Source organism: Cinclus cinclus, chromosome 27 (genome assembly GCF_963662255.1).
Source record: "Cinclus cinclus chromosome 27, bCinCin1.1, whole genome shotgun sequence".
Lineage (NCBI taxonomy): Eukaryota > Metazoa > Chordata > Aves > Passeriformes > Cinclidae > Cinclus > Cinclus cinclus.
In genome coordinates, this window is record NC_085072.1 from 6,404,577 (window position 1) to 6,420,671 (window position 16,095).

Below are 16,095 nucleotides of genomic sequence, written 5' to 3' on the forward strand. Positions count from 1 at the left end.
CCAAGCACAGGGAAGGGTGTGATGCTGTTGGAGTGACTCCAGAGTAGGCCATGAAGCTGATCAGAGGGATGGAGCACCTCTCCTGAGAGGGAAAGGCTGAGAAAATTTGGATTGTTCAGCATGGGAAAGAGAAGCTTTGGGGGAACCTTTCAGTATCTGAAGGGAGCCTACAGAAAAGATGAAGAAAGACTATTTAGAAGGGAATGCCTTCACACTGCCAGAGGACAGGGTTATATGGAATATTGGGAAGGAATTCCTCCCTGTGAGAGTGCTGAGGCCCTGGCCCAGAGCAGCTGTGGTTGCCCCATCCCTGAAGTGTCCAAGGCCATGGTGGACAGGGCTTGGAGCAACGTGAGAATAGTGGAAGGTGTCCTGCCCATGGCAGAGTGTGGAACAAGATGAGCTTTGAAGTCCGTCCCAGCCCAAACCAGTCTGGGATTCTGTGATCTTCCTTGCAGTGTCTGAGTCAGGTACATAAATGAATGCAAACAAGTCAATATAGGCTGTGTGAATAAGGTGCCCCAGGCAGGTGATGGCTGGTGCAGGAGAATGAAGGGAAAATTTGCACTAGTAGGAAAGTTCACAGTATGGTGCCCATCCAAGAAAACACAGAAGATTTGCTAAATATTCCTCCAGGCTGAGGGGACTATTGCAGTCAGATGGTGTGTGAGGAGGTCTGTGCTGCAGCAGTGTGTAAAGGGACACTTAGATTTAAATAGTTCTAAACAGATACTCTGGAGCTCACAGCTGGGTGAGGATAGATGAGTTGCCAAGAATAAATCCCTGATGTAGTGAAGAAAGCTTGGCTTCAGTTGGAAGCCTTGGCATTCCTCACCTTGAGCCAACACTTTTGGATGGCCTTTGCACTATGTTTTGGAGTCCTGGTCCCTTTTTTCTCACTGTCCCTGCTTGGTCCCTGCCAGCCCTGCATCTGCTCCTGGGTTAGCCCTGAGCTGCAGCAAATGGGGGAATTCTGTCCACAGGGCACCAGTGGAACAGGCTTGGAGAAAGCCCATCTAATAAAGGGTGTCTATTAATGACAGTCAACTGAACCGTGGAGAAAGAATATCTGTGCTCTCATTCCAGCCGAGGGAAATTGGCTTTGATTCCTGCAGTTTGTGCCTCTAATACTTGGGGAATTGGGTTTCTAAGCCAGACAGTGCTGTGCCACACTAATCCCCTGAACAGAACAAACACTGCAGATGTCACAGCAGAAGGAAGAAATAGAGAAGGCAACATGCAAAAGTACTCATTTGTGGTGATGAAGTGTTTTTGTTAGCAGGTAGCAAGGTTAGCAGGAAAGACAAGTAGGATGCCTGATGGGATACACAAACCCTCCAGGGCTTCCTGCTTACCTTAAATCTCCATCTTATCCACCCCTGAGCCACTGCTCTCCCTTGAAGGCACCTGTTTTTTTATCCCTGGGACATCCCTTGATCTCCTTGCTCTGCTCATCTTCAGATCTCTGTAGCAAATGCTTTTTCTCCTCCATCAGAACTACCTAAGTAAGACACCTGTGTCTGAGTGGTTTTTCATCATAGCCCCATGGGAGGCCTTTAGATGTGACAGAAATAGTGAAATAGTCCTGCTGACTGTGGTCCTTCAGATCTGATAAAAGGAGTCCTCGGGGAATCATTGCAGAAATGGATTTATTTGTGGAACACCATAATCCACTGTTGTTCAAACATCCCCACACAGACACTCAAACCCAATGTTGTAAAGGTAGTGGTCCCTGCCAGAGGCCCTCAGGTTTGGGATGTGCTGCAGACCAGTTGTTGGAAGGTGATGTGTATACCAGCTAAGTATTCTTTCCAGAAGGTGATGGCCCAGCACAGTCCCTGAGCCCAGGGTTGGGATGGAGAACAGCCTGTGTTGCCGGGGTCAGAGCTGGTGCTTTGTCCTGTGCCCTTGGCAGCCTTCTCTGAGCCGTGGCCAAAGTCCCCAGGCTGTGGGTCCTGCTCCTCTGTATCCCTCAAGGTGACAGCTCAGAGGGATTGCTCCCTTTGACACTGCCTGCACACATGCTTTATGAAAACTGTGTCTGCTTCCTTTTTTTCCCCTCCATTTTAAAGTGAGGAGAATAATTAGGTTTATCCTAAACTGGTCCTGAGCACTTTTACAAATTTTTGATTGACTGTGAGCAGGAGCAGCAGGGTGGAGAGCTGACAGATTCCTCCTCATCGCATCTCCTGGGGACAGTGTTCCTCTGCCGTGGGAGCAGCTGCATGCTATGGAGCTGATGCCATGAGCGTTCCCACTGTGGCAGCATGCAGTGGGGTAAACTGAGGGAGGGCCTCAGTGCCTGCTCTGGAACTCGGTGGTACTTCCCTAGCCACAGCAGTTAACAGTGGACGCTTTTCTGAGATTTAGTGGAAATTTGAAGCCAGTAAGAGAAGTTTTTCAAAAAATGACACCCTGAGCATTGTGTGCACATCTAAAGCGTTGCAATTATTTAATTGTCGGATGTGAGAGCACCTGGGTTGGCAGCGCTCTGGACCGGCGGCTTGAAGTACCGAGGGTGACTTTGTGCCTTCAGGGCCCGCGTAGCCCCGGTTCCGGGGGTGTGGGCGTCTCTCGGGGGTCCCTCGGGCCCGGGGGCGGTGCCGGGGCGGGGGGGGGTCGGTCCGGGGGCGGGGCCGCCCCCCTTCCCTTCCCCCCCCCCCCCCCCCCCCCCGCGCACGTGCGCTACGTGCGGCGCCTGCTGCGGCTGGGCCGCCCGTCCCCCGCCCGGCACCGCCCCCCAGTCCCGGCACTGGGGCCGGGACCGCCCAGTGTGGGACCCCCGGCGGGAGGAGCCCCGGTTACCGCCGGGGCATGGGGGGAGTGTGTGTGCAGCTCGCCGCGCTCCCTCGGACCGGGAGCGCTCCTTTGCCCCCGCGCTGCCCGGGGCCGGCGGGCAGGACAATAGCTCGGCTCCCCCCGAACAAAGGGGCCGGGCCGGGGCCGCGGGGGCTCCGCGGCCGGGGCAGACAATGCGGCCGCGCGGAGGCGAACGGCCCCGCCCCTCGCGTTACGCGGCTCTTGCGCAGCCAATGGCGACGCGCGGAGATGCTCTTTAAAAAAAGAAGCGCCGGCCGTGGTCCGCTGTCAGCTGTGCGGATCCCTCCGCGCATGTAAACACAGCGCCGGCGGCCCCGCGAGGGGGGGCGGGACGGACCGGCCGGGGGCACGGCGGGAGGGGAGCGCGGCCCCAGGGGCCTCCCCGAACCAGCGGTGCTGGGGGGAGCGGCCGCAGCGCGCCCGGGGCGAGGGGACGCGCACAAAGGCGGCGGGAGCAGGGGACGCGGAGCTTCGGCCCGGCGGGCCGGGAGGAATCCCCAGCGGCCGCTGTGAGGGGGGCCTCGCTCTCCGCCGGGGCCCGTGTAGCGGGCGTGGGATCGGCGTCGCGCGGGCCGGGCCGCGCTCCAGAGGAGCCGCAACTGCCTCTTACCCCCGCCCCCAGCGGGCCCTCCCCGGTCCGGCCCCGCGCCCCCTCACAAAGGCGCGGGCGGGGCGGGGCAGCCGCGCCCCCCTCCCCTGCCCGGGCCGGGCGGACTCTTTTCCCATCCCCGGCCCCCCCGCGGACGCGCACGGAGCCCGGCGGCTCCGGAGATTGTTCGTAGCGCGGAGCGGAGCGGCCGCCCCGGCCGGGCCATGGCCGAGTTCTTGCCCCCGCCCGAGTGCCCCGTCTTCGAGCCTAGCTGGGAGGAGTTCGCGGACCCCTTCGCCTTCATCCACAAGATCCGGCCCATCGCCGAGCAGACCGGCATCTGCAAGGTGCGGCCGCCGCCGGTGAGTGCCCGCATGGCGCCGCCGGGAGCGGCCTTTGTGTGGGGCCCGGCCCGGCCCCCCCCCGGCCCGCGGCCGCGCAGGTGACCCCGGGCAGGCGGGGCCGCCCCGCCGCCCCTCGGAAGTTTCACCGGCCGGGGCTGAGGGCACCGAAGGGACCGACCGCTCCCTCCGCGAAGTGGCTCCCAAGTGTCGGAGCTCCCACTGGGGTAGTCGCCGAAGCGGCCGTGGAGGGAGCGGGGGCGGGGGGACAGCTGCCCCAGACAGGCCAGGCCTCGGCCCGGCTCCCGGGTTTAGCCGGGGCCTCGCGCCCAGAGCAGCCCCGCCGAGCCCCGGAGGAGGTGCCGGGGTGCTGCCCTCCATGTTGGCATTGTGGCGGTGTGGGGCCGGGGGCGGCGGGGAGCGGGTCCCCCCGGCCCCGCCGCGGCCTCCCCGGTCTCGGCGCACTTTTAGCACAGGGAAATGTTTCTCAAGTTGGACAAGACCAAACTCCGCAGCCGTGAGTTTGGCTGGTGGCTCTGCGAGCTGAAGCCTAGACAGACATGGCCACCATTTTAGAATGCAATCCACAGTGGGAAGAAGTAGTAAGCCTTCATCATCATCATCTCGACCGATGGTGTAATAAGCTCAAAACTAGGGTATGAATTCTGATTTCCCCTTGTTGGTCGACTCAATTTACTAAGAAATGCTGTGACGATCTTAAGAACCGTAGTTTTGTGTAGTCAGAATTGTTAGTTTGTTTAAAGGTATGAACACCCACACTGGTGAGAAGAGGGCCTTCTCAAAGTAAAAATCTAATTAAACAATGTGTGAATCATCTTTATTTTGAGTGAATTGCTCTTCCCCTTATTGGAGAGTGGTGCGAGTCTTGGGGTGGTGCAGCAGGGCAAGGCAGTTAACATGACTGCAACAGCTAGAATAGAATGCTAAACAGGCATTGAGCCTACATCTCCATCAGCAAGGGGTAGACTGTAGACTGAAGTTTCGTGAGGGAGACTTTGACTTTCAAAGAAATAATGTTCAGAAACACACACTTCTGACTTTTGTGTTTTGGTTGTTACTGGGACTCCTATTGTGTCCATCCTTTTCCTTCTGAATTAAAATAGTAACTTGCTGACTTAGTGTCTGAGGTGGCAGAAATGTTTGTAGCAGAGTGAATAATGTGAATCTTGCTGGAGAAAAAGGAAGATGTTTCAGCTCTCTGGAGAAAGAACCCTGATTGCTGTGTGAAGACTGCTCTTGAATTTGTGTCCTGGTAGAATGTGCTAGGGCTTCTTTTCATGCAGGGCAGCCAGATACTCAGAGTTAAGGGTGGAAGATGGTTTTGTTACAGAGTCACTGCTGAAGTTGTGTAGTATTTTTTAGTAGATGTTCTGGGGTTTTAAGTTGCCAACAGTGTTTCAGCAACTGTGACAAGAACTGCTTTTTTTGTTTGGTAGGGTTTCTTGGGGGAGTTGTTAGTTTGTTTGGGTGTTTCTGTTTTTGAAGGGGGTCTTTATTTGTTTCAGAAACATGTCATCTAAAAAAATCCCATCTTTCTTAGCTGCTTGTGTAAAAAGCCAAAACTGTATCAGAACGCTACTTGTAGGATGTTATCTATAAATCAACAGCCCTCCAAAGTACTGAATTACTTATTGCAATTGTGTTTCCAGCTGCTCTCATCTACTCTTCCTGAAGGAGCAGGTATTGCTCCAGATACTACACCAGGTATTGTGCCTTCCTGGCCATGTGATCAGCTCTTTGAGTGTATTTAGAAGCTGGATGAAAATAGTGGGAGCTGCTGAGAGCTGAGCACGGGTGGTTCTGTGGAGCCTGGCTTTGGTAGAGCTGAGCTCCCATGGCTTTATCTGCCCTGGATAATGCCTGGGATGACTTGTGAAGTGCGTGGTTGGTTCAGCGGCCTGGAGCATAGAGGGAGCTCTTCCAAAGCGACCAGAAAAGCCTTTAAGTTGACGTAGTTCCTGGCCTTGCCCCTGCGATCAGGAGCCGCAGTGAATATTCAGTTATTGTTCTTTTTGATGTAATTGAGGGGTCTGTAATACCGTGAGCTAAAGACTGTACTACCCTTTGCACAACGGTGTGTGTGTGTTCCAGCTGGATGCCGTGTTTGGTGATGGCTGAGGTTTGGAATCTTCCTGCATCCAAGGGAATCTCTTGCCGGCGTGCGCAGTCTGGTTACGTGCCGGGAAGCAGGTAGGCAGCACCATGAGCTGTCAAGATCTGTGCCGAGAGAGGAATTTAAAATTCGATGATTGGACTGGCATTATTTTAGCTTAAACTCTGCTGTGTAGTTATCAGCAGATGAATTTGTGTTTCTGTATCTGAGCAGCAGTATGGAATAATGTTGTGTGAGACTGGTGGTGCCCAGCTGTAGCTTCCCCGTTTGCTTGCGGCCAAGTCCTTGTTCCAGAACTGGCTTTGATGCTCCAGCACTGGAGAGTGCACAGGAGAGCTCCATGGGCTCTGAAGGATTGGCAGCAGGGCTTTCTGTGGTCCCTTTCTGCTGGTATTAGCTGGGAACCAGGTGGGCCCAGAGAAAATCACGCATGTGGTGGCTTCTTGTGTGGCAGCTTTGGAGGACAGTGACCTGTTTAGTGAGGGGATCAAGGTAGCTGATGTGCAGAAGACATCTGGGTGGAAAACTGAGTATTTTGGGTGATTCAGTGCATGTTCACAAGATGAAAGAACATCCAGGAATATAACAGGAGGTGCAATTTCTGCATTGCAGTTTCCAGTTGAGCACTCAAAAGTTTTCTTCCCCTCCATTTCCAGTTCAGTTTGTTCCAGCCATCACCAATGACTGAGTTTTGCTCTTACTTGGGGTTTCTGAGATACTGCAGTGACTGGTGGAGGGTACAGCTCAGTGGCACTGTTCTCTGTGGCTTTTTGTCAGCAGTGTGGAGCATGAGTAGAGTCCCAGTGGCGGCAAGGTGCTCGGATGGTGGTTGCTCCTGGTAGTTAGTGGCCTGCATAAAGTAGAGATTTAAATTTGAGTCTGTTGTGGATCTGTGGGGGAAGGGGCAGCTGGATGCAGGAAAGTGGGTGAGGTACAACTTTTTTGCAGTGCATCATGTACCATTTTGTAATTAGAATTTTCTTCTATGAACCAAAAAACATCTTTTATTAGGATTTCTTCATTTAAATGGTATCTGGTAGTATGGAATAGACTAAGTTTACTCCAAAACTTGGCATGTCAACTGCTGGCCTTATATTCTAAAAGGCCTTTGCAGAACATGTGATAGATCTGCAAATCAGTGGGAGCATTTAGGGGGTCAAATGAAGAATTGCTTGAGAGTGGAGTTGTTCTTTAAAGTAGGCAGTTAATAGTAATTAATGGAAGCAAACAGTCTTACAAATGTGAAGCTTAGCTTCAAGAGTTAATGGTTACATGTGGACCAGGAGTGATATCAAATGCTCCAAGCCTTTCCTGAAGATGGACTCTTCCTTCACTTTGTTGCATCATTGCTTTGCAGTTGTGAAGAAATAACAAATAATGTTTGTTTAAGCCTTACTTAACCATACAGATGCATTTCAAAATACACAGTATTGTACAATGTACTAGAAACATCATAACTTTCCCAAGGCCAAGCATGAAAATTGAGAATGTCCAGTCTAAATTTCATTGCTCTAAATAACGTGAATTTGGAGAAGTACTGTTAAGACTTCCAACGAAATTAAACCAAGCACTTAAATATTCAAAAGTCTGTATTAGCAGAGCTGGAATTTTGAAGGAATTGACACTGGAGTTATCAAAATTATTGACTGTCAGTTTTTAGTAAATCCTGGAATACTGGTGAACTTGAGAACAGGGAGAAATAATTTTCGTAATGGTTTATGTTCTTTGTGGGTGCAAGAGTTGAGCCCCTCTAGCTCCAGAGTGCAAGAACGTCTGGAATAGTCCCAGACAGGAACTTGGAAGATGATAGTATGGAATACAGTTGTATGAACACTACTGTGGTCAAATTAGTTCTGTTTTTTTCCATGAGACCAGGTATTTGTTTAATTCAGTTGTGTTGTCATTGTCTGATATCTAGAAATTGTGTTCAATATTCTAATTATGAAAATTACCATTGTGCAAAATTAATACACAAAATCACAAATTATTTCAACTACTAATGAGTGTTTGTAATGAAGAATCCCTTTCTAATGGTGTCTCACAACCTCAAGCCAAGGGTATGTAATTTGCATTGCAAGTCTAAAAGAGCAAAAGCTGTGATTCTGAATGGAGTTATGGTGGTCGCTTTAGAGGGATTCCAGTTGCCCAGTAAACAATAGATGTTGTGAAACAGTAATCACTTAAGTAGGACTCAATGAGAAGGCTTACCTTTGGAACAAAGGAGCATAGAGCATCTTAGAGGAGGAAGGAGTGTAGAAAAATAACTAGATGCCTGTGAAAGCAGTGTAATGGTGGAATGGGAGCTCTGGATAAGCCAGTGCATGCAGCTCTAGAGTTTCTCAGTGATAAATGGGGGGATTTTACCTCTGTGGCAGCACAAGAGTAGAAAATTCTGCATTCAGGATTCTGCATTTGCTGGAGGATTTTAAAAAGATTTGACAACTGAAGAGGGCACAGAGAAGCATCAGAAAAGTCTGGCACATGGCATAATGAATTTTGAAATATTTAATGTTAGCAGAGCCTGAGTGGTGAAACCTAAAGGCTCAGGGCTTGGTAGAACTAGACCCGATCCTTCAAGGATATATTTTGAGGAGCAACATTGATTTAAATGTTTAGACCTCTTAAGGTCTGTTTAGGCTTCTCATTCAGCTGGTTGCTTGATTTATTTTCATTTTTATGGAGAAACAGAAAACACAAAACAAAAAACCGATTCAGTTTTGGAGCAGCTTGACTGAGGGTTCTGGCAATGTGGTCCTGGAGCCATGAAACAAACCACCACTAAAACAGGAAATAATGCAGAGAATTGCAGTACTTTGTCTGAAACAGGAAGCTGATGGTGATGGTCCTTCAGATTTGATAACACAGAGAAGCTCAGTCAGTTGATTTTATCAAAAAGAAAACACAGAAATAACTTATTTACAACGCGTAAGTGAACTTTAGTAGGAGAAACCAGAGGTGCTGCCAGTCTGTCAGTCCCTGCGAGCCAAGCCTGAGTTGCTGGTCCTGCTGAGCAGGGGCCAGGCTCAGGTGAGTCAGGAAACAGCATTTCTGACTGAGGGGATCAGCTGGAAGGGGAAACGGAAGGATGGAAAGTGGTGGCTCTGCCACTTTGGGAATTTTGGGATCAAGAATGAATGGGGTTTTGGGAGGGGAAGAGATATTTTAGTGCTGAGGTTCCTCTTCCCCTCCTGTTCCCCCTGTCAATTCATGTGAAATGTAGGTCAGCTACCAAAGGTCATTAGGAAATACTGGCTTTAAATGAAAAACTTGTCATATCTATCACAGGGGTGATATTGTAAAATTAAGTAAATTCAGAGTAGGTTATTTACTGATCTCTAATTAGCAGGAAAATCTGCAAAAGAATAATTCTTTTTATTTTATTATTTATTTTACTAATGGCAGTGGCCATGCACAGAGGTCACCATGGTTGCTTTCTGCTCTTCAGGAACACTGCAGCATTGGGGTGGGCTTAAGTGGCAATGAGAATTTCCTCTCCTTGCTCAGTTTCTTTCAGTGAGGGATTTTCAACACACACTCTTCAGCTCATTGAAAATTTAAGATGAAAGAATTTAATCCAGGACTTTCCATATGGGGTAGGAATAACATAGATAGAATTTCTGTAGTTTTTTGGTTAACTTAAGACAGTCAGGTAGCAAATAGCTGGAAATGGAGTTTAAAAGTAAACATGGCTCCCTTGCCCAGCATTGAAACCAAAGCTGCCAGTGGAAGAAGCAAACCCTGCCACGTATCCGTTAGGACATGCTTGCTGTCAATCCCAGATGACTGGGTTATGTCTGAGATGTGCTGGGGGGAATGCTGTGTCCATGCCCACAAGACCAGGTTGAGTGTTTTTAGAAGTCAGGATGAAACTTGTGAGATCATCTAGCCTGCTGCCCTTAGGAGTGTGTGAGTGAAAGGTCTTCCTTGGGAGCAGGTGCTTTTCCTGGGATGGTGAATCTGAGCAGCTGAAAAGGCAGGATGTTTGGAGAGCCAGGGCAGTGGATGGTGGAAGCCATGGGGAATCCCTGGGCAGCTGAGGCTGGTGGAGTTGTCCTCAGCTGTTCTGGATGGCTGTGAAATTCAGGTCTTTTCCTGTTCTGAGTTACACTGGGAGTGAAATCGAGGTTTGAAAGCTGCCGGGTACCACTCTGAAGAGGGTATGGACTCATTCCAAGGGCTGTGGTGGGACAGCCTGAGGAACGGAGTGTGCTGTCTGTGCTAGTCACACACGCTCCGGGATGTACTGGGGATCAGAGCAAAGGTCTGTCCATAGGTAGTCCTGGGCTTTGAGGGGAGGTGGCAGCAGCTCTTGGGATCTGCTGCACTTAGACACCTGCAGCTGGGTCTGGCCCCAGTCCTGATGGATGCTCTCTTTCAGGGTCTTGGTCAGTGTTCTGAAGTGAATCAGGGATCTGGGATTGAGAATCATCTCCAGATTACCTGAGCCTTTATTTCTCTCCAGGTGTGGAGCTGGCACAGAAGCACTGGGATCTAGAGAGGTGGTTCCCACTGTACACTCATCCTTGGCTGTGGTTCTCAGATGGGAAGGATCTGTGGTTGTGTCTGTTCTCTTTTACTAGTCTGCAATACATAACAGAGCCAGTTTTGTCTCAAATAAGAAATACTCTATCAGACTTCTTTTTGGAGAGTTCTGCACAAAAGGTGGGTAAATGCACCCAGCGTCCCTTACTGGCAAGGAGGAATTCCAGGGGGTTTGATGGAAAAATCTCCTTCATTCAAAATGACCAAGGAAGGACTGTTCATCACAAACTGGGTTAGCTGATGGTTGGAGTTCCCAGCCAGTGTTAGCCTTTAACAGGGTCACAGGGGGATTAGTTCCCGTTAGACAAGAGCTTTGTGGCTGACCCACTGCTGGCTGATAATGGCTTTCTGTGGATTCTGCTGTCTGAGCTCCAAGTGTGTTTTTAATGTAGTCATAAAACCAGGAGACTGAAAAGGACCTCCTGAGCCACCGAGTGTGCTCCCTTCCTCTTGGAGGCAGCAATCATGGAACACCTTTGCCAAGGCAAGATCATAGATGTGGGAACAAATAATCTAGGTCAGGCTCACAGGGTGGGCATCCCAGGAAGGGGGGAATTGCTGCAGTTCACTGAATGAATTCTCTGGCAAGAATTGCTAAGATATTCCTTTGGATCTTACTATGAGCTGCTCTCTAGCAAAATAATGAAAGGGCTGTCTTTTTTGTGTGTGTGTGTCAGACACGGGAGAGACTGCAAGTAAAATGCTGCTTGCAGTTTTCAAAAGATGTTGAAAAAATATAAGAGACTTCAGAAAAAAGCCCAAGGAAAAAGACCCTTTTATTTGTAGGACTGGAAAGCTGGTTCTGTAAAGAGAAAAAAAAAATGGTATTTGTTTATTGAAAAATGTCGTGAAACATTTCTTCTGGGAAGGATTCAGGAATAGCTGCTTTGGCAGTGAGCAGACAAGGGATTTGGTTATAAAGGACATGAGGATAAGGGAAGAAGAAAAGCTGAAGCCAACTAACTTGTAGAACAACTTACCAAGGGACAGTGGTAATTTCTTGTTCACTTGAATTCATAGGGGTGGGGGTGGTTCAATTTTAATTAGTGAATTTGGGTGAGGTGCAGGTTTGCCAGCTGAAATGCAGTGCTCTGAAGCCTGATGTCCCTGGAACAGCTCAGTTGGGAGCTGGAATATGGAAATCACCAAAATAATTCTGCTGACCATTTGTAGGTTGTGCTGCTGCTTGAAATACTAATGTGATCCTTAGAGTGTGCCTTCTGCATGTCTGGATTTGTCCCTCAAGTTTATAGAAGAGTTTGGAATTTCGAAGTCAGTCTCATTTTTGCCTGGATTTGATGACAGATTTATCACAATTGGAGGCTAAGGTGAGCACAGGATTTTGTTTGTCCCTTGCAGGCTTATAACAGTCAGGGATGGACAACAGAACACAATAGAGTCATTTCAGATGAAGAGGCCTGGTGGAGTAAGAACTGGTTTTTTTCTTTTAGGAAATTAATGTTTTCTTGCTTTCTGTGTATACTTAATCTTAATGCTTAGCATGGCTTTTGGAAGACACTTAAAACTGAACTTCCTAAGCTTTTAAAATTCATTTTTAAAACAGGAAAATCCAAACCAGTTCCTTTGAGGAGCTGGATGAAGAGGGTAAGTCTCTACTGATTCCCAGGCATGAGCTTTAGGGAAGAGTGCCTGGAGAGTTGGGGGTGGGGGCTGGTCTCTTCCCCAGCAAAGCTGCTCATGTAGCTCAGCAGCTTGGCAAGTGAATCCTGCACAATAAAGCTCCCTCTCGTGGTGCTGCTGCCTTTCCAAGTGCATAAAAGCATTTCTGTCACACAGAAATGTCTTTTCATGGGCCTGCAAGTGAGCATCACATTTGGCTTGGTAACTTGTGCTTCATAATGTGTCCAAGATTTTTGTTGAGTAAATAATACACTTATTAAAGAAGGGTTGAAAGTACCTTGTTTGGGCATACTGTGGAATAGAGAAATATTATCCTCACTGGTTATATCAACATTGAGTAGTTTGGATGCTCCAAAATAAACTTGTTGTGATTTTAAAATGACTCTGTGACAGTCAGGATGGACTGTCTGCTATACCTGCTGTCATTTCTCCAGATGGTGAATGGCTGTGGGTCTGTAACAATGTCATCTGACACAGTTTGTGTTCAGTGGGATGTGCTGTAGTGTGTTTGTAAAGCCAGGAGTGGTTTTATAATAATCAAATGTGATATATTATATATGATATTTATTTCCCTCACCTCTACCTGCACTACTGCAGCCTCACCTCAAGTCCTTGGTGCAGTTTTGAGCACCACAGTATAAAAAAAGACATGAAGCCATTGGAGAGCATCCTAGGGAGGGCTGTGAGAATGGTGAAGGGTCTGGAGGAGAAGCCTCATGAGGGGCAGCAGAGGGACAGGTAAGGATCTGTTCCCTCTCATGACAAGTGACAGGACTCATGGGGATGGCTGGAGCTGAGTTGGGGGGTATTCAGAATGGATATCAGGAAAAGGTTCTTCCCCAGAGGCTGCTGGGGCGCTGAACAGGCTGTCCAGGGAATGGGCACAGCTCCAAGGCTGAGTTCAATAAGTTTTGGAAAGCGCTCTCAGACACTGGGTGGGTGTCTGTGCAGGGCCAGGAATTGGATGTGATGATCCTGATGGACTTGGTGGTCCCTTCCAACTCAGCATATTCTAAGATACCTGCCTTAAAACCTTGGAAGCTGGAGTCAATCCAGCGTTGCCTCTCATTAAGCCAATTTATGATCACCCAGCAGAAGCTCTTGCAATGACTTTCTCCTTGCTAAAAGTGAAACACTTTTAAGCTGTTAAATGTTTGATTCTGGCTGATGAACCCATCTGCCTGATAGGTTGAAAAGTCACCTTCTGAAGGTGCTGTTGAATAAATGGAGTTTCCAAAGCTTATCTTTGAGAAACGGCTGACGTACCATCAGGGTGTCTTGGTGTGTGCGTTGGTCATTTAGTCATTGGTAAACTTCAAAACTGCAGGTGTAGGAAATGCCTGTTGTGTTGTCTGGAGTCATGTTACTTCTCCAACACAGTAGGTGACTGGTGCTTTGCCAGAGCCAGTTTTGGCCCAACAGGTAGGACTGTTTCCAAACATGCACCAGTCAGTAATAAATAGACACATGGAGATCATGGAGATAATCAGCTAATTCTGGAGCAGGATGTTTTGGGTGCCATGCTGTGAACGAGGTGTTTCTGTAAGATCATGCACATAAACTTCCTCATTTCCTTCCATAAGTAGAGGGGACTAGCCTGCTTTGTACTGTCTGATATGGATTGGGCCTGTGTCTGCCCTAGGCACCCTTGGAGCTGGATTTCTTTAGTCTGAGCATGAGCCAGAGCCTGTAGGAGCAGGTAGGGATCCTGTTCCTCCTGTTGTGCCCAGTAGCATGCAGGCTTTCCTCTGGGCCCTGCCCAGAGCAGCAGCCTATGCCAGCAGATGTGTGGCCAGACCAGAAGAGTCTCCTGTGCTGTCCCCTCCCTTCCTTGGCTTCACTGATGTGTTGCCACTGCAGAACTGCAGGCGGTGGCTCTGAAGCACAGCCTAGACTGGTGACAGTTTCAGAGGTGCTGTCATTGTCTACATGAGCTGAATTCTTGTCCATGTTCATCTTATTCCTGGATCTTGTCCCCTGCAGAGCCTTATTAGTGTATCTGGTCTGGGGTAATGCACAGTGCACCCATGGACAGCCTTGGCTTGCTGCTTAGCAAAGCCAGAAGCAGCACAGCCCTCAAGGTTTAATTTACTCTCAGCCTAAGCAGAGTTCCCTACAGTTCTCCCTTGGGCAGTTTAATACAGTCCCCAGTGTCTCAAGGAGTGTCATCACCGCTGTGTCCCTTCCTGGTCTCAGTGCCTGTTTCCCTGTCTTTGGTACAGAGCAGACTCTGGAGTTGTGGCTCATGATGTAACCAGTTGATTCAGACTGAGAGTCAGATTTGTCCCATTGAAGTACAATACTTCAGATCCTGCCCAACTGCTCCCAGTTGTGCATCTCATCTTACATCTTGAAGGCCCTAAAAGATTCATCAGACAACCGGATATTAGAAAAGAATGTCAATTCTCTTCCTCAGACTTGATGGTTTCATTGCATTTGGTTGTCTGGCATAGACAATAGGTAGTAAAAAAGAAGGGTTAGTGTTATCGAGTTTCTCAAGAACATGCACCAGGCAGTCTTGTGGTTTAAAGCAGGAAAATAATAGAGAAATATGTACCACTGGTCAAGGATTGAGTATTCTCTGGATGATTTGGCACCCTGACCTCCTACCATTGTTTAATTCCCAATTCAAATGTTAATTTCAACTAGCATTGTCAAGTTGTGATGTGCTGCAAGTGCCTTGCAGGATCAGAAAACTGCTATTACCAATTTTGAGGTCTGGATTAGTCAATGCAAGCTTGGTAAAATGGATGAATGGATTGATGGCCCTCTTTGCTCTTCAGCTTCTCCACACTCTTGGTGAATCTTGCCTCCTTGTTTGTAAGACAATTGTTTGGAAACCATGTATGGTTGGTTTTGACTCCAGTTTTCATATTCTCTGTGAATCTAAAATTAAAAATACTGTGTTTATAATGCTGATCTTACTTCAGTTGCCTCAGCCACCCAGTGCTGAAGAAAGGTTTTTTTTTTCCTGAAGCAAAGTTCTGTCTTACTACTGTCAGTAGCTCACTTGTTCATGATCTTCATTCTGTCATTAGTGGTAATAAGATAACTTTATATGTAATAAATTCCTGTCAAGTTTAAATCAAATCTAATTTATTTTTGTGAAATTGTGTATTGCCAAACCAAGCGTGTGCAGTAAATGTCAGAGATCTAAAAGATAAAATAGTTTTATAGTTGTGTTTATAAATAAGTCTTCAGTTGCAGGTATTTTATCAAAGCAATAAAAATATTTTTTAAAATTGGTCATATTCCAGCTCTTCCTGAATGTTTGCAGCCAAGGAAATTATTAAGCATTGGCAGAGGGTGCCCAGGGGAATGGTGGAGTCACCATGCGTGGAAATGTTTGAAAGATGTGTGGATGTGGCATCTGGGGATATGGGCTAGTGGTGAACGTGGTGGTGGTGGTGGGTTAGAAGTTGGAGTCAGTGATCTAATGGGCTTTTCGAGCCTTAATGATTCCATGCTTCTGTGGAGGCTTACAATGCAGGACAGGTCTTCAGTTCCAAAATGCAATTCATTTTGTGTTCCCATTATCTATTTTTGAGGCACAGTGTAGTGTTCTAAGGAGTAGGCAATGGCACTCACTCACTCAGTATGTCTCCCTGTTTCTGCTCTCTGCACTTGTTCCTGGTGAGGGGGATTTGGGTATCAGCGCAGCCCTGGCTCCCTGACAGGTCAGGATGCAGCCACTGAGCCCCCTCTGTGCCAAGTTCCGTTGGGGCTGAGGAGGCTCTGGAGGCCCCCTGGGCCCCCTTCATGCTTTAGGCTCCTTTGGCTTTTGACTGTCACAGAAACTTCCTTCCTTTTCCTGATCTTTTGATGGAACCCTTCTGTTTTCCAGGACTGGCAGCCTCCATTTGCATGCGATGTCGACAAGCTTCATTTCACACCAAGGATCCAGAGGCTCAATGAACTGGAGGTAAACTGGAAAACTGAGCAGTACTTCTGCTCCCAAATGTGTCGGTGTGTTTTTGGGAGGTGATGTTTGCCAGAGTTGGCCATGAGCTGACAGCACTCTGGACCAC

The 16,095-nt window shown here is 48.4% G+C and overlaps 1 protein-coding gene across 5 annotated transcripts in view; it reads left to right on the plus strand.

Moving 5' to 3' along the window:
• The first annotated feature begins 3,570 nt into the window (after positions 1-3,570).
• Positions 3,571-16,095, plus strand: part of KDM5B (lysine demethylase 5B) — a 55,729-nt gene continuing 43,204 nt past the window's right edge. For 3 of the 5 annotated variants that reach the window (XM_062509348.1, XM_062509349.1, XM_062509352.1), the window contains exons 1-2: positions 3,571-3,771; positions 15,912-15,989. In XM_062509348.1, the coding sequence (XP_062365332.1) occupies positions 3,634-3,771; positions 15,912-15,989 (216 nt within the window). In that variant the 5' untranslated portion in view covers positions 3,571-3,633. Of the gene's footprint in view, positions 3,772-11,672; positions 11,755-15,911; positions 15,990-16,095 lie in introns of those variants that run through there. The other 2 variants (XM_062509350.1, XM_062509351.1) reach the window with 2 other exon arrangements.